This window comes from Pyxicephalus adspersus, chromosome 11 (assembly GCF_032062135.1).
Source record: "Pyxicephalus adspersus chromosome 11, UCB_Pads_2.0, whole genome shotgun sequence".
Taxonomy (NCBI): Eukaryota; Metazoa; Chordata; class Amphibia; order Anura; family Pyxicephalidae; genus Pyxicephalus; species Pyxicephalus adspersus.
Window position 1 is genome coordinate 35,566,466 of NC_092868.1, and position 21,548 is coordinate 35,588,013.

The 21,548-nt window shown below is 38.1% G+C and overlaps 1 protein-coding gene across 7 annotated transcripts in view; it reads left to right on the top strand.

Moving 5' to 3' along the window:
* The first annotated feature begins 382 nt into the window (after positions 1-382).
* Positions 383-21,548, top strand: part of SIDT2 (SID1 transmembrane family member 2) — a 35,092-nt gene continuing 13,926 nt past the window's right edge. Inside the window, exons 1-14 of one of the 7 annotated variants that reach the window (XM_072425963.1) lie at positions 383-529; positions 4,683-4,975; positions 8,239-8,360; positions 9,141-9,305; positions 9,392-9,437; positions 11,954-12,055; positions 13,471-13,554; positions 13,891-13,990; positions 15,086-15,151; positions 15,228-15,321; positions 17,837-17,944; positions 18,815-18,873; positions 20,694-20,705; positions 21,494-21,544. In XM_072425963.1, coding sequence (XP_072282064.1) covers positions 4,712-4,975; positions 8,239-8,360; positions 9,141-9,305; positions 9,392-9,437; positions 11,954-12,055; positions 13,471-13,554; positions 13,891-13,990; positions 15,086-15,151; positions 15,228-15,321; positions 17,837-17,944; positions 18,815-18,873; positions 20,694-20,705; positions 21,494-21,544 — 1,273 coding nt within the window. In that variant the 5' untranslated portion in view covers positions 383-529; positions 4,683-4,711. The other 6 variants (XM_072425964.1, XM_072425961.1, XM_072425962.1 and 3 more) reach the window with 6 other exon arrangements.

Below are 21,548 nucleotides of genomic sequence, written 5' to 3' on the forward strand. Positions count from 1 at the left end.
CTTGGCTCCTGCACGCTGAGGATTGTTTATGTAAAGTTGGGAACGAGGCTTGGCTCCTTCCTAGAGACCTGGCTGCATTTATAATCAAGGCTAATTCCTAAAACGAGGCTTGGCTCCTCTTACTCCAATTGAGGCGTGGTTTTTGTCCAGGCCGAGGCTTGGTTGATATGGCAGAATAGAAAATACCGTGTATTAAGCATGAATGATGTGATAACCGAGCCTGTGTACTGCAGCAGGAGAGTTACTGTGTTTCCAATATCAATAAAGCCGTGTTCGGTATTCCCGTGGGGCGCTATGTGTGTATAATCTGTGCATGATATGAAGGTAAACATCACGTCACTGCGCCCCTGATATTTCCACACAGTTCCTTCACCCTGTCACCAAACCTCTACACCAATAGCGTCGCGTTACCTCACAGGAGCCCCGCCCCGTCATTGGTTGGTTCTTCCACATACACAGAACAGTGCTGGAGACAGCGGGCAGGTGGAGGTGGAGGAGGGGAATCCTCAGGGGGAGGATGAGGAGAACGGTGAGTGAGCGGTGACAACAGGCGGGGTGTGCGGGCTTTGTGTCCCGGTGTCACTGTGTGTATAGAGCCGGGGTGTGTGCTTGTGTCATCGGTGTCAGTGTATTATTATCATACAGCTGGGTGAGTGTGTTGTCCTTTGTGTTGTTGTGTCACTGTAATGTTGTCATACAGCTGTGGTGACTGCACTTCTTTACATTGTAACATTTCTGTGATTGTGTCATTGTTGTGTCCCTGTGATCATGGCATACAGCTGGGTGTTGTTGTGTATTGTTGTCATACATCTTTGTATTATATCATCTCTGTGATTGTGTCATACACTGGGGTGACAAGAAAAAGCACAATTAAAGTGTTCCTAAACTCAGAATTTTCTCTTTACATAAAATAATAGAGAGCCCTTTTGTGTAAGTTAAAAATTCTGTTTGTGTTTTATTTAGGTGCAACACCCTTTAAAAAAAAAAGGGTGCAACACCGCCCCTAATTCTCTATCGCCTAGGCCAGGGGTTGTTAACCGGGGGTATCCATACTGTGCATCCATCCAAATGCCGGGGTATTGGACCCGATCTCTGGGTACTGGTATTTATTTTATTTAATGTAATAGTTTATACTTGCGTACATTATTAGATCTGAAATCAAAGTGGAGAAATTGACTTGATGTGTCAGATGACATGCCAGTGGCGTTGTCTGTATCTGTACCCCCATTCCATACTTTGCACAAACACAGCAGCAAATATCTCACTAGATCAGTGAAAGTCTGTGTTACAGGGTCAGGATATTGAAAAACTCATACATTTGAGTTTGTTTTCTTCTTTTGTGTAATAGTAAACTGTAAGAAGTAAAATTATTGGTTTATAATCTGAAACAGGTGAATCAAAGTTATATTGTAAAATAGTTGTAGCTGTTTGTATATTTGTCATTTTTTAATTTTGCTTTTTGTAAATAAATATGACAGTTATCAATCCTTATGGTTTTATTTCATGTTCTCTTCCTAGCTATCCATACATAAAGTACAGTAAATTCAAGCTGTTGACACATTTGGAAGTCACACTGGCAACTAATATAAGGAATGATGATGATTATTTAGACAGTAAAATAAAGGGGGTATGGGACCATATTGGACAATCCATTGGGGGTCTGGAGTCATCAAAAGGTTAAGAACCCCTGGCCTAGGCAATCGAGAATCGATGGGGGCACAAAACCTCTCGGGATACCCACGTCACGCATCCCGGGAGGCTCTTGGGTGCTCCTTCTACACATGCCCAAGCATCTCATGCATGAGCAGAAGGAGCCCTTTCATTAAAAGGGGATGTCACGCATGTGCAGTGACATCCGCAAGTTTTTTTCCCCATCTACATCACCTGATCTTGTGCCTGGGAACAAGAACCCGGAAAAAGAGCGGAAAATTGCGGCGCCTGGAGCACCGACTCGAAGACGGATGACGGGGGACCTGATGGAAGAAACCCCTGGACCGATAAACTGCACTGCGAGATTGAAGGTAAGTGTATTTTTTTTTTTTTTTCTTTTGGGGGACTTTTGAGTTTAATACCTCTTTAGGTGTATTCAAATAAGAACAATTCATACAATCCAGTACAACATACCACAGCCAAGCAATTGGGTCATTCCCATTTAGACCACTAATCTATACAGAGGATCCCTCAATCAATTAAAAGCAAAAAAGTATGTAAATATAACTTTCCAATCCCTACGCGTTTCGCCTACCAGCTTCTTCAGGAGATTTGAGAAGAGCGTTGTGTATTTTAGAAGCTTTATTAGGCTATTTAGAAAGATATCTCTTCAGGGGTGAACATGCACAAATACTCCCCTGTACAATTCTGGGGATAAACGGTGAGGGATGTACCAAAAAGCATCAGGTCCAGTGGTGTGGTGAAAGAGACAGCCAGAAGCAGGAAGGTATATTCACAGACTTTTTCACGCTTAATTGATTTAGGTATCTTCTGTATAGATTAGTGGTCTTATTTAATGGGAATGACCCAATTGCTTGGCTGTGTTATGTTGTACTGGAATGTATGATTTGTTCTTTTTTGAGTTTGCCATAACAAACCTCTTTATTCATCCCACAGTAGGGTGTGATTGTGTCGTTGCTGTGTTGGTGTTGTCCCCAGTGTTGTGGTGTTGCTGTAGATTTGGAGTAGGGGTGTCCTGTGTTTTGAAGCATCCATGTATGAAATTATGTTGTCTTTGTTGTTATTGTTGTGTACGTCTTTGTCTCCAGTTGTCTGTGTTTTGTGGAGTGTGTGTATCTGCTTGGTTTACTTCTGGTATTTGTTTGGTTTAAATACACAAATGTCTGCTGAGAATTGTGGATGGAGGTTCTTATCTTTTTCACCAACCATGTCTGGTAGTTTGGGTAATATCCAGCAATCCGACATTGGCCATTTGGTGTCTTTGTGTCCCTTAATCTCACTATAAAAGCATACAAAATGTCCACTGATATTACAGTCACACTGTACACACCCAAAAAAATCCCTTCCTTGTGTATAAGTACACAAACACCATAGCCTAGTACAGAGTTTTTCATATTGACAATCCCAAGAAATAACATTAAGAACTTCAGGGAGCCCCTTCTATAATTCCTATACCCACAGCTCACAGTATATTAGTGTGGTGGTCCGTAGGAAGAATGCCTCTTACATTGCTGGTCAGTGGGAAGAATGTCACCCTTACAGATAGCCAAAAAGATCATGGAGGTCCTTTAAATTTGCAGAAGAAATAATTTGCTAAACACAGCTGAGTATGTTGGTGATGTTAGGTGGGTGAGCTCTTTCTGCAGCCTCTTGTAACCCTTTATTGACCAAGACAAACTCTGCAGTTGTTTCTTTTTGCATATCAAAGCACAGCTTGCTCCAGAAGTTAATGAATGTCTAGCCTCCATAACAATTTTTTTTTGCTTTGTTTGTGGTCAACTCACAGTGAGGATTTTATACAGTAACTGACACCACACTGCCTAATAATATGTTGAGACAAACATCTGTCCTAATTGCATTGATTAAAATAATGTACCTGTTCGGACCTACATACAAATTCAACTTAAGAACAAACCTACAGTCCCTATCTCGTATGAAACCCAGAGACTACCTGTATATACAAAGCTAGATGTGTAGGTGTGGGGTGTTTTTATTACTTTTGAAATGTGTCATTCATTGACGTGTGATTCCATTCCCATCATGTATGTCAACAGATCATAAAAGGGACATGAACTTTTTCAGTCAAAGCTGTAAACGAGCCTGGAATTGTCCTAAATTTTGTAATTCTGAGAATCATTATTTCCTAAGATTTACCACAGTTGTCTTATGAAATGCAATGGACAACTCTTGCAACAGCTGAACTGAAGATGACCTAGTGTTGTGCCACATTGAAAGTTCTGCTTTTTGATAATGGTGCCCCCCGTCCATGTTATATCTTGTGCTTTTAGAAAGCAGTCACCCATGTCACAGGTGTCTTGTTGCGCTGTGTGTGTCGTGGTGTCTAGTCGCGCTGCAACAAATGTGTGTTTATGTATGTGTGTTTGTGTCTGTGCAATGGCTCTTGCAAATACAGTGCAGCTTGCATTTTGGAGGTGCATAGGGATGCCACATTTTTATTCTAATTCTGCTTTGAAGTATCTTTATTCCTGGTTTGCATATTTTCTTTTTTTCCTTCCTTTTTAGTCTTGTATATATGAAATATCTCTATGAATATTCTTTCATTTTATGTGGCCATTAGTTTTTTTATATTTTTCAGTTGCTCTCTAATTTATCCTTAGGTCAGGGATATGAAGCCTCACGTAATAGAGAGAAGAGCTAAAAAGCAGTTTCAGGAAAACTCTTCTCTCTCCTCCTGTCCACATACTACTGGCACTTCAGCTTTACTGATTGCCTGCTTGTGTTTCGTTTCCCTCCCAACATCTGTATGAGGACAGCAAGAGGCTTCACTTCTTACAGAATAAAATGCATTGTAAGCTACCAAACTGCAGTCATTTGTATCTGTTTAGCGTTTCTGTATAATCTGGTAAGGAATTTCTCCCCAGACCTCTTGAGCTGATATTTCCCTGATCCTTGTGTTCCAATTATTTGTACCCAGGCCTGGAGTGTGCGTGCTGACAACCAATGTTCTGTGTTCCTTCTGTACCTTAATATTATGTTTTCATTTCTCATAGGTTCGCAGCTATCTGCTGGTGACTCAGGCATGCAGCCTTCTGATTGTATAAGGTGTGGCATGACCTGCTGTTGCTGGAAGGTCCACAGGACAGAAGGATCTCTGCACTCCTCCTTGGAGATGTTCACCCTGGGAATATGTCTGCTGTTACTGTGGTCTGCGGAGGGGGTGGATGAAGTTTCAACCAAAATAATCCAACAGACAACTGCAGAATTTAATAAGGAATATAATGACTCTGTGAATAATGATGTACAAAGTATATATGCCTTCAACCATACCATGCTAAGAAACAAGGTAAGATTCATTCTATAGATAAAATTCAAGCTGCGAGCTTTATGAACATATTTTAGTAATCTCATATACTAGATAAAATAAACTCAGTTATCAAATTAACTTTTCATCTATTTTTTTACTTCCACCTGCTTCCTTTAGCCACCACACTACAACAATACACTACTACTGGCAACTATCTCTAGATAACTCCCATCCCTGCTGATACTCACTTCTCCCTGTTCTCTTGCACCTTCTCTCTTCTTTGTTCCGCATCCTGATATATGGCCATTTGATTGGCTGGGCCAGGATAACTTCCGTCAGGCGTGCCGTAGTTCATTCAGTCCTGGCACCTGCAGAGATTGATGGGTACTCTGACACCAAACTCTGAGCTGTGCTTTGTAAGCTTAATGCAGAAGGCACATCAGCTGTCCCTTGCAACCCTTACAACCTGCCTGATGCCAAACTTTTAAAGTAGAACTTCAGTTGTGTTTTTTTTACTGTGTGATTCTTCTATTGAAGCAGAGACTAAAGCGTAAAATTCATGTAAAATTCCAGTATCTGTGAAAAAACCAAAGGGTCCGGATTTATTAGTAGGAATGTATGGTGTCTTATGATTCTATATGTGAGGGATACATTGAAAGGCAGTCCAGGTACACAAAATTTGTGAAATTTTTCAATATATTTTTTATTAATATTATTTTTATTTATTATTATTATAAATAATAATAAATTGTATTTATATAGCACATACATATTATGCAGCGCTGTACATTAAATAGGGGTTACAAATGACAAACTAATACAAAAATGGCACAGGATGCCCAGAAATGCTTACAATATTTATACCGGCGGGCATTAGATCTTCTTGTAAAAGTTCTGTAAACATATTAGTGTACTGTGTATAAAGTTAGCACTCCCTTGGTGTCAGAAACCGTTATCGTGCCTATTAGCTGACATGACTTCATGTAGGTGATTTGGATTCCTGACCTTCAGTCTGACATTGATTTGGTGAGATTTGTTCTCACTCCACTATACAAAGTTACATCAGTTGTTAGATATTTGTGGGTTATTGCAGAAGATGATTTTGCATTGTAATGGAATTTAATGTGCTCCTTCCAGCACAACCACATCAGGGTTATAGTACATTATATATCAGGTCATAAATCTAGTCATCAGCTCTGCTACTGCTTAATACAGCAAGATATGGTAGCACTGTGTTACTTGTTACTTGTTGGCTTCATTTGTCAAACCTAATTGTTTAATTATCACTGAAACAGAGATAATGGTGAAATTTTTTTTTTACCTAATTTGCATTTGCTTGTGCAAGTAAAATTTCTTGCAAAAACAAGCCCTAAAGGATGACAAACGCAAAAAATGATTCTCATAGCTGCATAGAGTTTATAAATTTGTAGTAATCCTAATATTTATATTGCTTTTATATCTGGTTGTCTCCATTTTTACATGTCAACTGAACTATCACTGCCAGGGGTGCTTACATCACTTCCTTTTTATGGTCACATGGTTTAATTCTCAAACACTCTTCTTCTAGTTCCATAGTGTCCCAATCACTGATACTGGACAGTTTAGCCTATATATAAAATGTATATAATGAAAACCTATCACATAAAAGATATATGCATGTATAAAGCACATTCAGGTATTTAGTTATCGACACAAAAAGTCCTTTTAAAACTGAATATCAATCTGTTGATATTTTGCGGTCTCTAGTTCTTCATTCCCTCCTAATTAAAATGCAAATGAAGTTACAAAATATTACTTTTCTGCTTGGATTACATATCTGATTTTAGATTGTGACATCATCACTAGAGATAGCCAATGAGATGCAGAAAATGTGACTTTTATGCAAATCATATGCACATTTCATGCAAATGACAACTTGCTGAGTTTGATTGGCTCAGTTTTAAGTCGGAACCATTTGCACAAATGTCAAATGTTCTACATCTTCTGGACCAACTGTAGTCATCGTTAAGTCTGCAATGCAAGCAGATCATAGGTGGGGAAAACATCTGGAAAACAGGAAGCTGTGATAATACTTATATTTAATTCTAGGCCTCCATAATTGAAATCAAATGAATAAAGGGGGCAGGGACTGTAGGGCTGGGGAGGCAAGGGCTAGATGATTCTGAATGTCCATCGGCCAGGAAATTAGGTTTGCTCATACTGTAGGAAGCTCACAGTGTGCAGGGAAATCAGAGGAAGCTATTTCAGTACAGGAGAGGAGTCTGTACAACTGTGCAAGGCAGAAAGTAAGGCTGCAGACAGCAGAAATAGGCATTTAATAAATGTTGTTATACCAGTTATAATGTTTGCATAATATTTTTAAGTACACAGATTTTCTTGTAAAGGTTTGTGTTTGACATTTATAAATTGTCCTATCTGTTCTTCTTGTCAGCCAAGACATATTGTAGTCCAACACTGGAACATTGGTAAAGGTTTAATGCAAAATCTGGCACCATAAAAGGCTGTAACATTAAATAATAATTGTGTCATTGAGTCATTTGATCATGGCTAGAGGTGTTTCCTACATATACCAGGGAAGGAGACAAGAAATTAATGTATGAGAGGCTGCAGGGAGTAACTTGGTAACTTGCCTGCTTTCTTGAGTCTTGTAATAAAATTCAATTCTCCAAACATTTATATAATATTGTATGGAGCGGAGTTTGGTCAAAGCTCAGATGTTCAACCTATGGCCCTCAGGGCCCCTCAGACAGTGTATAGTATGGTGCCTACTAAAGCCAACAATCAAAAGATATTCTTTAGTCTGGTATATAGTTACTTTTTTACACTGTTCATGCTTTTAATCTTTCTATGTTTTTTTTTTCCTTCTGATCTATAACAATGGGATATAGTTGAGCCTAAAGACATGCCACAGGAGATGGTCAGATATGGTACAGGTTTTTTTTTTGTTTTTTTTAAAGGCTGTAAGCAGCAAAAGTTTATTGTAATACCTGTAAACCCTATCAGCCTCACTTAGCATATCTTTAATCTATCTCAGATTCCTGAAACATGGCTCCAGGCGCCAAGGACTCCCATAGCATGTTCATGATTCCGACCATCTATCATTGTATGTCTGCAGCCACTGACAGCTTTCTGTAGCATTACAAAATAATACATCCGCACCTCTGTGTCCGTGTGTGGTCTCACATATTATGTAAGCTGATCACCACTGGGTTAGCACCATTGTCGTTTTTCTCATTGCTATGTCCCTGGTACTGATATTTTCCAGTTATTTAGTGTCATGGATTGTCTTTATTCTTACTTAGACGGAAGGGGTCAGAGTGTCTGTTAAAGTGCTATCGGATCAGAAGGGGACACCGCTGCTTTTTGGCGTCCGGCAAAAGGAGGCTGTTGTGTCTTTCCAAGTACCTCTCACCCTTAGGGGATTGTAAGTAATGATTTTTCATTTTCTTTAAGCATGAAATGGAATGATTTTAGGTGTGTCTAAATCATTATGTTTGAACTAATCTGTACATATTCCTGTTATATCAAACATTTTATTCCTTTATTTTATTATCTCCTGCTTTTATATTTTAATGTTTCGGGATGTTACCATAAGGTTTTATCTACAAGCAGCCTTTTTCTAGGGTGACATTTTCTCTGGTTATACTAAAGTGTTGTCAGTTTTTTTGCTGCTTACTCCTGAGCTGACTACAAGAAGTATGCAGGGAAGTTGTTTAGTATAGCTGTCCATACATTGTCCATATGTTCACAGGAAGCTTCTGTATATAGCTTATGAGAAGTAAAGGTAAAAAATAGGTAAAATGCCTGGCACACAAAACTGACATGATGGGGGCTGATTTATTAAAGCTCTCTAATGCTGAAGAGCACACACTTTCATCAGTGAAGCTGTGTGATCCAGCAAACCTGGAATGGATTTCTTAAGTCATTTGCTATTTGTTAACAAATGTTTTCATTCCTGAACTAGATCCATTCCAGGTTTGCTGGATTACCCAGCTTTATTAATGAAAGTGTATCTTCTCCAGCCTTGGAGAGCTGTAATAATCAGGCCCTTTAAGTATAAAATCTGTTATGATATAGGCTAGACTTTATTTTTTTGTCTGTCCGTATGTGTATAATTTTATCTGCCTCATTTTCTTTTTCTTTCTTTATTAAATTACACAGTCGTCTCCAAATGTAGCAATGTATACAAATAGTCTTTCTTTAGATTTCAGCGTAATTACCAATACCGGGATGTTGGACGCACATTGTGCCAACCGCCAGCCAGGGCAGAGTCAGAGACGGAGTCCTTCTATGTCGATGTTTCCACCCTCTCGGAGAAAAACACCACATACATCCTGCGTGTTACACATGTAGAGAATTTCGTACTGCGGTAAGAAGCAATTGATACAGTTATTGTTATTTGTATGATATGATATCTCTTCCAGAGTGAATTTCATGGGATCTTTGTTTTTGTAGGACAAAAGAACCGTTCAGTTTTAATGCAACTCCCGCTCAGCCTCAGGTATAATGTGTAAAGGTGGCAAGTATACGTTATGTGTATCAGCTACAGACAAGATTTATGTGTTTTCAGTTGTGGATATATTGGTGTTCTGTGTATTTCAAAATCAGTCTAGTGTTCTAATTAATTATATTCAATTTTGTGATTGTCCATACATAGTCTGCAAGGTGAATATTTTTCATTCACAAGCTTATCACTTCCCTTACGTTATGCTATCTGTTGTTAATGATTATCATTATCATCATCATGAGATGGCTCATTTGAGAATCTGAAGCCTTTGTCCAGGTGTACCCAGGGTTTGTGTTTCTACCTGGAGGTGAACTACTACTCCTATTATTTCTGTATGTAAAACCAGTCTTTGTAACGTTTTGGATAGACTTGGGGGAGTAGAACCTTTTGTTTAGTCCTCATTCTTGCCTTCCTTGGAAGATTCATTCCTCTATTTCTCCAGGTAACATTGTCTTGAGTACATCTAATGTTTTTGAGTTGTCATAGGAACAGAAAATGAGGGGATCTCTTCCAGCAGAGATATCTGTCTGTGCAACAGGAAGTGAAGAATGAGCACTCACATCAGTCATTACGACCATGGCAGGGGTTTAAAATTTACCCTGTAAAAAATACACAAATAAACAAAATAAAGTTTTATGTACACTTTAATGTTAATATCATACAGATTTTTGTTTTTGTTTTTTTTTTACATTGAAAAGTCCCTTACAGTCATGACTTAGATATCTTTACTAAGACTCGCAGTTTTTTATAAAGTCCCGTGCATATAATTAAATTTAATTATTTTCCGGTATACCTTATTTATTTGAAAGGGCTATACTTTTGAATGTTTCCATAAAAAGGGTGATTTGAGTCTTGCATTCAGTTTAAAGAAATTCATCCTCCATATTTATTGTTTCATATTTCTTTTCTATAACTACTGGCAGAGCTACATTCTAACTGTCGCAAGTGGAACTGCAGCCAACAAAACGTTATTTTCTTTGGATAGAATAAAGATCTTTTGTTGTCTGTGTGGCCTTGGGAAGATTTCTTGTTACTGGTGACCACACAAGAAGTTAGGGATAGTTGCAAAAGGAGTTGAAAAAATAAAATGTGCTGCTCTGACCTAACATGAGAGATTAAAGAAACAGATTGGGGTAAATCAGAGTGGTAAAGGCTGCATTGCACCTTCTATATATGACAGTAAACAAGACAAGCGAGAAAAGAATCCAGAGTGTATAGTGTTGGCTAACAAGATTCTTCTAGACCTTTTACCAGCCACATAAATTGAACTGAATGTTGTGATGTTGGTGCTAGTTTCATACAGCTAGATAATAGTGCCAACATATGTATAACAACCACTACTCCAGTGCAATTGACTCTGATGACAACTACTGCAAACTGTAGTTTTTCTTTGAATTAATGCTGAGATGTGAAACAAGTTATACAGTTTGCTGTGTTATGAAAAAAGTAGGAATATTAGAACAACTCATTAAAATGTCTTAGAATTCCTATGTGCAGTAACTAATAACCAATTAGTAAATTACTACTCTGGACAAATTGTGTTTAATATTTGATCTGTGAAAATGTACTTGGGGCTATGTAGTGTAAGAGGCTGTCTGAGCAATCCATTAATTGTGATATCAGATTAGATTTACCTGACCTCTCTAGCTGCATGGATGATGGAGCAATTTATCCTCATGGTTCACAGCAGAATATTTTGAGTCATTCTCTTGTCAGATCCGTTCATCCCCCCCTATTGAGCTGGTTCTTGAGAAAGGAAGCTAGGCTTATGAGAGAATCGTGAGGTATGCAAATACTTGAATGCCAATAGGCTGGACACCAAAACATTTAGGTTTGTCCCATATGTTTCATACAGTGGGTCAGATACCTGGTATGATCCAGCCCTCTCCTGTACATTTTCAAAGCAAACCACTGTGTTTTATAGATGTGCAATTTTTGCTTTATAAATAAGCAATATAGTTGTGATGAAGCCACACCACTGCTTTTAAACAGAACCCTTTAAATTCAATTGATAATAACTAAAACCAACCTTTTTATGTCTGCATTCCAAAGCTTTTTGCCCTATGCAAATGTACGTGTAGAACATGTACTTGTTTTATTGTACTAGAACATTGACATACTGTGTTCCTTACTGTAAATGAAGACCTGTACAAAAGTGTACCATCACTAAACTGCACTAAACGATATTTTTCAAAATCTTTGCAGTGTATTGAAGTTTTACATTATTACCCCCATACCAATGGTAAAACATATAGAAATTACCAATAAAGTGACTTACTGATGTTACCCAGGCAGTCTGATGACTTCCCATGCTTGCTATATATGTATCCTAGCTTAGTGGGTAAATCAACTTTCGGTCCTTTTGCACTTTTTGTAGAACTAGGAAAAATGTTTTAACTTCCTTTTCACAATAAATATTATATATCTTGTGGGAGCTGTCAGTATTTTATGTTTGTTATTGTTACAAATGTTTTTGCTGTTCTTTACTCTTTTCTCCTGTTTCTTTGCAGTATTTTAAATATGTGTTTCCTACGGAAGTAGACTCTGTGATTGTAAAGGTTTCGTCTCTTTCTGCCTTCCCCTGTTCTGTCATCTCCATACAGGATATTATGGTAGGTATACACACACAAGGAGCTGTATATTAGGTATCTTGGGAGCAGGTGTAGATAGGAAATTTGAATGTCATTTGCTACATACTTGTTCCAGGTCAGTGACCAGGTATAGCTAGGCAACTAGCACTTTTCGAAGATCCCCAATGATAGCCCTACATAGGATCCCCAAATCTCACCTTTCCTGGTGCCCATACAGACAAAAATTGCTTCAGATTTAATGTCCACAAATCTGCTGGCAAACTCACACCCGTGAATGTTAATCTGCTGTGCCACCCACATCTCCTAATGGTTTTTCCTGCTGACCTTCACATCACTATTCAGTCCAACAGCGATGTGAAGGTCATAGGTTGGAATGGCCAAGAACTGCGGAGAACCCAGAGGATAAACACTGCAAGACGTTTTTGAACAGACTTTGTGGGGGCAAGAGCAGTGTATGATGGCATGTACACTGAGAAAAGTGATTATTATTTTCCGGATGAAACTATTATGTATTATTTGGTGATAGGGTCACTTCGACTAATTTTTCATGAAAGAAATATGTATGGTGGCAATTGTTGAACCCCCTGTTAAAAATGTTAGATGCCTGGTCGGCCTTGTCTAATATTTTCCAAGTCATTGACCCAGAACAAGTACGGTAATTAGATCAGGAGGTCTGAATGTATTTTTTCTTATTTGTCCTGGGACAATTCACTTTGCCTTTAACTATCTGACTTCTCACACTTTTCCAAGCCCTAGAAGCATATTTACTTTTCCAACAGAGGCTAAGATGAGCTCTTTTGTTTAAACACATAAAGGTGGTAAAACTGGAAAAAGTGCAATGTAAATGTACATTTTATACACTTTTTAGTCAAAAATATCAATGAATTTAGCTGTGTACTGTGGAAAAAGTAAATATATATATATATATAATTTTGCATAACTGCCCCCCAATATCTGATTTTTTTTATTTTTTTTTTAACACAAAACTACTTTCAAAGTCAAAATTTCTCCAGTTGTAAGATTCCTTTTTTGGGATTCTTTACATGAATGGCCACACACACACACGTACACACTTTAAGAAACCCACTCTAGGCTAGCTTCACTAATGAAAGTGTATCTTCTTCAGCGTTTGAGAGATTTCATAAATCAGCCCCATCATGTCAGTTTGTTCAGACATTTTACCTTTATTTATTGACATCTAAATAAGGAGCTAATATTTGTCTGTTCAGATAAGTGGGAACAAATCACTTTCCATAGGGTGATCTTACTTTTTTACATGAGTGATTTGGTTCTGAAAGTGACCTTTGTGTGAAGTTGTAAGAACGCAACTGGTTTGTCTGCTTTAGATAATATTGTTTACATTTAGTAGCTAGTTGGAGGATGAACTTTATTAGCCTTTTTCATTTGCTAAACATTGTTCTTGCATTTTCTTGCAGTGCCCTGTATATGACCTTGATAATAATGTGGCTTTCACCGGCATGTATCAGACGATGACCAAAAAAGCTGCTATCACAGTGCAGGTGATTGAGTGTCATATTTTATTATTTCATATTTTACCTAAATTCATTCATATTTTACCTAAATTTACCAGGCAATGTTTGTTTTTTTATTAGTAAGAAAATATTGATTTGTTTAATATTTTATCCGTTTCTCTATAAACTTAGAATAGAAGGTGTTTCTGTTTCTGTTTTGATTGTTACAAACGTGACATTTTAAATGCTTACCTTACCATTCAATAAATTTCATATGGCAAATGATCAATTGTAATTCTTGTTGGTGTGCCAATGTACATTTCAGACAGCTGCTAGTTTTTTTGCTTCATTGCCTCATGCCTCATTTGTATTCTCTGCTTTCAGAAAAAGGATTTTAACAAGGGTGGTTTCTATATCGTCGTTGTTGTAAAAACAGAGGATGAAGCCTGTGGTGGAGGCCTGCCTTATTATCCCTTAAATCCAGGTATCTTTTTATGTATCCTTTGCTCAGTTTTATTCCTTACAGTTGAACTTTAGGCAAAGAGCTAAATAACACATGTAATACATATCAGGGAGTTGGTTTACCTGACATCTAGTCTGGAGACTTGAACAGCATTGCCACAAAGTACAGACACCACTCTCTTTGTTAAAGGTATAGCCCATGGAAGGAATATAGTGGTGCTGTCTCTCCTCCCCTAGCCTGCTGACTTGCCAGGAAAAGGGGGTAACTAAGTTATTCTTCTACCCACTCTGGATTCTCCTTCTGTCAGCATGTTTCCCATGAGCACACTTGCATTTAGCAAGCCCCTTTGGGACCATTGTTATCCAATCTGCTGTTGCTTTCACCTTGTAGTGTATGGTTACGTACACACGTCAGATGATTCTCTTCCGATAATCGCCTCAGTGCTGGTATCAGACAAGAATCTGTAGTGTGTGCAGCGCTCATCTGATGTTAATCATAGATTTGTCCTGGCGGATCCACGAAGGACGAACAATCGTAATGAAAGTGAAGAGAAGAAAACGCAGCGTGGTCCCTCTTGCTTCGCCTCCCCCCCTCCATAGAGCAGAACGGTGCTGTACGTACACCACTCATCTGTCAGTCTTTTGTTGATGGAAAGGATTGTGAAAAATACTTTCCCATGACAATTATTGAACATGTGTATAAAGCCTTAGATTCCCTCTGAATGGAGATTTATTTATTTATTTTATTCTATGGGTTTTCTCCAGGCACTCAGGTTTCCTTCTACATCCCTATAATATTCACTTCACTTTCAGAAGATATCAGCCCTGTATAAAGGCATACATATCTACATTGCTATTCCACTGTGCTCTCAATAGCAAAAGCTTAGCTTGTTTTTACATATTTCAAATATATTAAACAGCTGAATGAACAAATCAAATCATAGTATTAGAATGTGATTTTTTAATGTAAGGCCCTTTTAAAAGATTCCAATCATTAAAAAAAGAGCCCTGAATGGGAATGGTGAACAGTGTGTGAAAACACCCGAAGATCCCTATTAAACAAAGGGAGGTTTCTGTTTTTCATGATATATACTCATAATGATTATATTTGTTTCAGATACCCCTATAGAGCATGGAGATCGCCATAAGACGCTGGAAGTCTTGGTCAGCCCCGCCATTAGCAGTATGTGAAAGGGGCAGGTTGGGGGATTTTTTTGTGTGTCCATTTCATGGTGCTTATGTTTTGCTTTCTTTCGTAGGGACAACTTATGTTGGTGGGATGCTGTTCTGTTCAGGTGTTTTCTTGTCTTTCTACATATTTGCACTAATCATATATTGCTGGCAGCAATGGAGGTAAGCTTCAAACAATAAAAAGTTATCAGTCAATATAAATTAGAAATAAATGTCTGAAAACAACTTTTCCACCAAAATATCTCCCATTAGTATTGTAAATGCGAAGATTACCGGCATGTCATCTGTAAAATTCTTTCCTTGTTGCCTCATGTAATGGCAAGAATTTTTTAAGTAAACTTCACTTGATGATTCAGAGCTAATTGTGTCTCCGTTATAAATCTTAGCATTCCTGAATTGGTACTATTGATCCTAGAAGGGCATTGGTGTTTCTGGATGCCAGTCAATGAGCTGCAAATATTGTGAACATTCTAGAGTACATTCACATATCTGTTAAATGATTGTACATTGGGTGAATGTTTAGGCCTTTGACAAAATATTCTGCTGTGACACGCAGCTTGCTATGTTGTTTTCTATGCCCAGCCTTTTTTTTAAATAAATATTAATAATTTAATAAAATTCAACAGCATACATATCGTCAGGCATACAAAACCAAAATAAATGGAACAACGTAAGATACCTTACAAATTCCCATTAACAGATTTTATTCATGACAACCCTTACTTCACTGATGATATGGTCTAATAACATGAAATCTCTTCAAGAAGTAGCCTGTTTTGTTTGTAGGATTCAGAATAATAAAATGTTACCCATAATGTCTGTTATTATTATTATTAATAATAATAAACAGGATTTATATAGTGCCAATATATTACACAGCGCTATACACTAAATAGGGGTTGCAAATGGCAGACGAATACAGACAGTGACACAGGAGGAGAGGACCCTGCCCCGAAGAGCTTACAATCTAGTAGGTGGGGGAATTAACACACAATAGGGGGGAGGTAAGTAGTGATGGTTTCAAAAGACAGAAAAAGATGGATAGGGAAATTGGAAAAATGGGTTTTGAGTGCTCTTTTAAATGAGCAGAAAGTAGGAGCAAGCTGAATAGGACGGGTAAGACCATTCCAGAGAATCGGGGCAGCACTAGAAAAGTCTTGTAGCTGTGCGTGTGATGGGGTTATGAGTGAGAAAGTCAGTTGTAGATCATCAGAAGTGCGGAGAGAGCAGCTAGGGCAGTATTTTTTTTTTACCAGGTCAGAAAGGTAAGTGGGACAAAAACTGTGGAGAGATTTGAAGGCAAAACACAGGAGCTTGAATTTGATTCTAAGGTGAAATGGAAGCCAGTGTACTACAAAGAGATGCAGCAGAAGAGGAGCGGAGGGAAGGATGGATGAGTCTGGCTGCAGCATTCATAATAGATTGTAGAGCAGAGACTGGTAGGTGGAATACCAGAGAGGAGAATGTTACAGTAGTCCAGACGAGAGATGATAAGAGCATGTACAAGGAGTTTGGTGGTCTCTGGGGACAGGTTAGGGGCAGATTTTGGAGATGTTGTGTAGGTGAAAGTGACATGACCTGGAAATTTTCTGAATATAGGGGTAAATGAGAGGGCAGAATCAAAGGTTACGCCAAGACAACGTGCCTGAGGGGAGGGCCGAATAACAGTTAAAAATATGTCAGGGGGAGATTTGGAATTTGAGGGGGAAAGATGACGAGTTCTGTTTTATCCAGGTTGAGTTTCAGGAATCGGTCAGACATCCATGATAAGATGGCCGTCAGGCAGCATGAGGCCTTATCCAGGACTGAGGGAGATGAGTCAGGGGTGGACAGATAGATTTGAGTGTCATCAGCATACAGATGGTACTGTAAGCCAAAGAAGGATATGAGACTACCAAGAGAGGTGGTGTACAGAGAGAAGAGAACCGGTCCCGGTTCAAGGACTGACCCTTGGGGAACACCAACAAGGAGGAGAGTGGGAGAGGAGGAACTACCATTGAAAGAAACTTGAAAGGAGCGGTCAGACAGATAGGAAGCAAACAAAGAGAGAGCAGTGTCACTGATACCTATAGATTTGTATTAGAAGGGGGTGATCAACAGTGTCAAAATGTCTCTGTTTGGGTAGACTTATCTGCATTATCTTGAAAAATACTGCAGTCTTTTTAGCTATAGAGTTTGTGTGCTGGTAAAGGAAATATACCTATACAATCTAAATGATGCAATATGTACTAACATATTAAATGTTGTAAAGGGCATGCCAAGGTGTAACTCCTTTAGGAGTTAAAAAAAAAATAATTGGAATTTTTAACAAATTTAAGCTGAACACATGTTTCCTAATTTTTTGGTCTCCTTTCTTGTACTGAAATTGTTTCCAATGATCTCAGTGCACACTGTAATCTTGTCACACGTTGTCTGTGAAGGTTTTTATTTATAACAAGGTCATTTTTTGTTTATTAGTAGTTGGTCAAAATAAATTGGACTTCTGAAACAGCTTGGATAAGCCGTGAAATGTCTTTAATATTACAAAAAAATAAAAATAAAAAAAGTTTGGCTTAATGTGACTACAATTAGGTATGACGGTGTGAATGAAAAACTGGAACAAATCAGATAGCGCCACCTCATTACCTGACTGGATCACATCCAGGATCATTTAAACTTTCCCTCTCCCTCACCCCAGCCTTACTGTCCCAGCACCCTACAAGACCCTCCAATCAGCCATTATTTCATTGCAATACACAGAGAAGCACAGAGAGCCTGTGATGATATCACTGGGCCCCCAAAAAAGGTATGTAATAAAACCAGGTTACAGTTAAAATGTAATTAGCATGGTAATGAGGGGCAATAAGGTAAAAATATAAGCAGAATGGTAAAACATGTACTTTTACATCTTAGAAAGGTTCAGTTCAGTAGTTTGATTTGGAATTATGCAAGCCATCTAGCATAAAATATAGCCTGCAGGACTTTTTGCTGCTTGCTTGCTAAATGGACAGTGTAAATGTAATTCCTAGCTCACAACTTTTTAGCTTGTAACTTTTCAGATATGCATTCATAAACATCACTAAAAAGAAGCAAATAGCGGACGTAATAATATATTAGCATAACTCGTTGTATACATGCCTCTGCATATGGCAGAGCTGGACAGCTTTCAAATGATTGGAGTTCAATAACACCATCTCCCAACAAATTGTTTTTTTTTCCTGCAGCAATTGAGTGGGTTGTTAGGATTGGCTGCTTTGAGAAACATCTACAGCCTTGTTTAAAAAAGTGCAATAATATGTAGCAGAGTATCAGCATTCACCTATCAGAAATCTCTACAGGGCAAGACAAGTTCTGATTTGTTACTGTGGGTTACTGCATTGGCACTCTGATCAAATTTTAAAGCCAATTAGTTTTTAGGATCTCTATAGCAAATTATAAAAAAAAATCAGATTTTTTGTAGAAGAAATAGGGTACTACTGCTTGATCTATTGTCGTGTAATACTCCTAATTACATCATAATTACAATTATAATTCATTTTAGTTTATTAAACGTCACCCTGATTGTAAAATGTGAGGTCATTAAAACTCACCCCTTGCCTAAAGGCTGATAATGTTTAATCAGAATGAAAATCGTTTTGCCTTGTGGAATGTCTCACATTTCTGTTTTTGTATCTAGAAGAAACAAGAAGGAAGCAGGCTTGCTGCATTCTGTGGGTGCTCTGAATGATGAAACAGGTAATTATGCTGTCAGAGAAACAAGAATTTATCATAGGGCAGATTAAAGGATGAATGCAAGAAACAATCTTCCTAAACCTGGTACTAGGGTTTTTTTGTAGATAATTACCTTGGGAACATTAAAAATTATGGTGAGCATTGGTGTGCATGGAGTGAAAAATGGCAAATAATGAACTAAATTGCAGTTCAGCTTTACAACAAATTGCAATCTGCTGGAGCATGCATTTAAAAAAATATTTTGGCTCCAGCCCTGAACCAAGCACATGTGTTTTTTTTTTTTTGTTTTTTTTTTTATTAAAACGAAGAAGCAGAGCACGCAATTGTGTTTAGCACACATCAACACATGATGATGTTTTGGAATTCATTCTTATTGTTTGTGTTAATTATTGCTAGACATGACATTTTTTTCTTGTGCCGACAGGGCTTCTGCCACTTTTTTTTTTTTAATCCCTTTAAAACGTAAAATACTGTGTAAATACTAGCGGGAACTGTATAGTGTTGGATTTCTATTTTACTTAACGTCCAACATTTTTTAATATACCAGAAGAGGGATCTGCTGATTCTAAATTAGTTCACTTATCCTCATTGAAGAATGGTCTTCACAACTTAAAGCGAAACTAAAACGAAAGTAAAAATAAAAAATCAGACTTGCCTTTAATCACGCAGATCCCTCAATGGGACAGGACCTTCCCTCGATCCAGTCCTACATTGTCCTAGAATTTTGCACCCTGGCACTGGGGGAGTGCTGGGCACCGCTATCTTCACTCTCCTTTTCTGGCTTTATTGCTACGTCACCCAATTTCACTGTGCAGGTGCGAGACTGGGTGACGTAGCCCACTGTAAAGGGGAGGGGGGAGAGAGTCGATCCGCATCTCTTTCCCCTTAGTGGAAAAAATGCCCCATATGCTCAATAATGCTCTATTTCGGCCAACAGACTGGTAATTATTGTCCTAATGACAGTCACTGACTGAAGGATTGGACACTGGACAACGAAAAAAATACAGTCATAATTATTTCTTTATTCAGGCTTTTTTAATCAATATTTGACTGATTTCTTCGAGAGCTTGCCTACCCTTTTGCAGCTATCCAGGTGTCATGCAAGAGTATTGCACTTGAATTCTGCTGCACTGGACATTGCAGGGACAATCTGGAAGTGACCCTCGGTAGAACCAAATGCAGGATGTTCTAGTTAGCTGTAAAGCTCTTTGAGTTCCAAAGCCATGGCCATCTCTTCTGCTCTTTCCCTGCCTCTGAAGACATTTATTGAATATGCAGATGGGGCCTAGTACAGAGAGTTGCCACAGGAACCTGGTTGGCTGTGAATTAAAAGTACTAAATTGTCGTATTTTCATTTAGACTTTACAGGTCTTCCCTACTCCTTTTTCTTTGTAATTATGTGATCTTGGAACATGCTTGTGACGCTGGAACAGACTCCTTGTGGCCTCTCACATCAGAATCACATCACATCAGGCCTATCAGAAGGAAGGTTTTGCTCTCATTTGGGGTAAAACCTTCCTTTGCATTTGGTTAGTTAATGGTCATGAGAAAGAGAGAGAGAGAGTTGTGCATCGGAAGCTACAGAAAGTACCCTCAAGCTGGCCTCCATTGATCCTTATTAGAATTGTGCAATTATTCTGCAGGGGTTGCCCAACATAAGTTTAAAAAAACTTAAGTAAACCTTTTGACTTTAACACGATTACTGTGTTTACTGGATTGCATTATTGGTTCTAAATGTCATTTAGATAGTAGTTATTTAGTTTTGTGATTTAACCAGTCCTTATTTCTTTATTTTTCTGCTTTCCATTGTTCACCATTTGCAGCCTCACTTCTTGGTAAGATTTTTTGGAAGAACTAATGTTGCAGTGGTAGCACTTAATGCTTTTAGGTTTGAATCCATAATCCTTGTCTTTTAAGTACTGCACTACAGGTTTGCTTTTATGGCATAACCATTCACTAACATTTCATTTTCATGTGTGTTTCCTATTTGTTTTTTGTTTTTTTTGTTTGTTTTTTTTCACAAAACCTTGATGTGACCCTTTACATATCTTCATCTGGTACTAGTGGTTTTCACATGCTCATTCAGCAATTTAAAGGTGAAAATTAGGTTTGCCAAAATGTTTCCTTGAAGCTAAGAAAGCTTGGTGTTGTGTTTGTAACCTACAGAGCATTTGTACAAAATAATATTTGTAAGCAATGATGAAGATTTCCGAATGGTCAGGTTAACTTGGTGATACATATATCTTGGACTACATTCCCAAAAGAGGTTGTGATCTGTGTATCAGAGTAACCCAGGATGTTTAGGCTAGTAAGTTTCTTTTATTTTTTTGCAACAATAAAACAAATTATTTTTTAAGAAACTTTACTAAACAATGTAAACAGGAAAGCATAATAAAATTTCACAATGCACTGCTACCTACATAAAATGCCTTGGGACGTGGTTCACCCTGGCTGTTCAGTCACGTTGGATGCATCCAGTGCATAACCAAGTGACAAGACAAACTTTGCAGAGTAATTCACAGATCCCAACCTTTTTATGACTTATAGAGGTGTACATTACATACAGAGACAATGCATGCGTTTTTCCAGCTTCTATTTATCACTGTATTGTCTGTGCTTTCAGGAAAGTCATCTATAGCACAAAAATATGACGGTTGCGGCTACGGCTCACTGGGTAA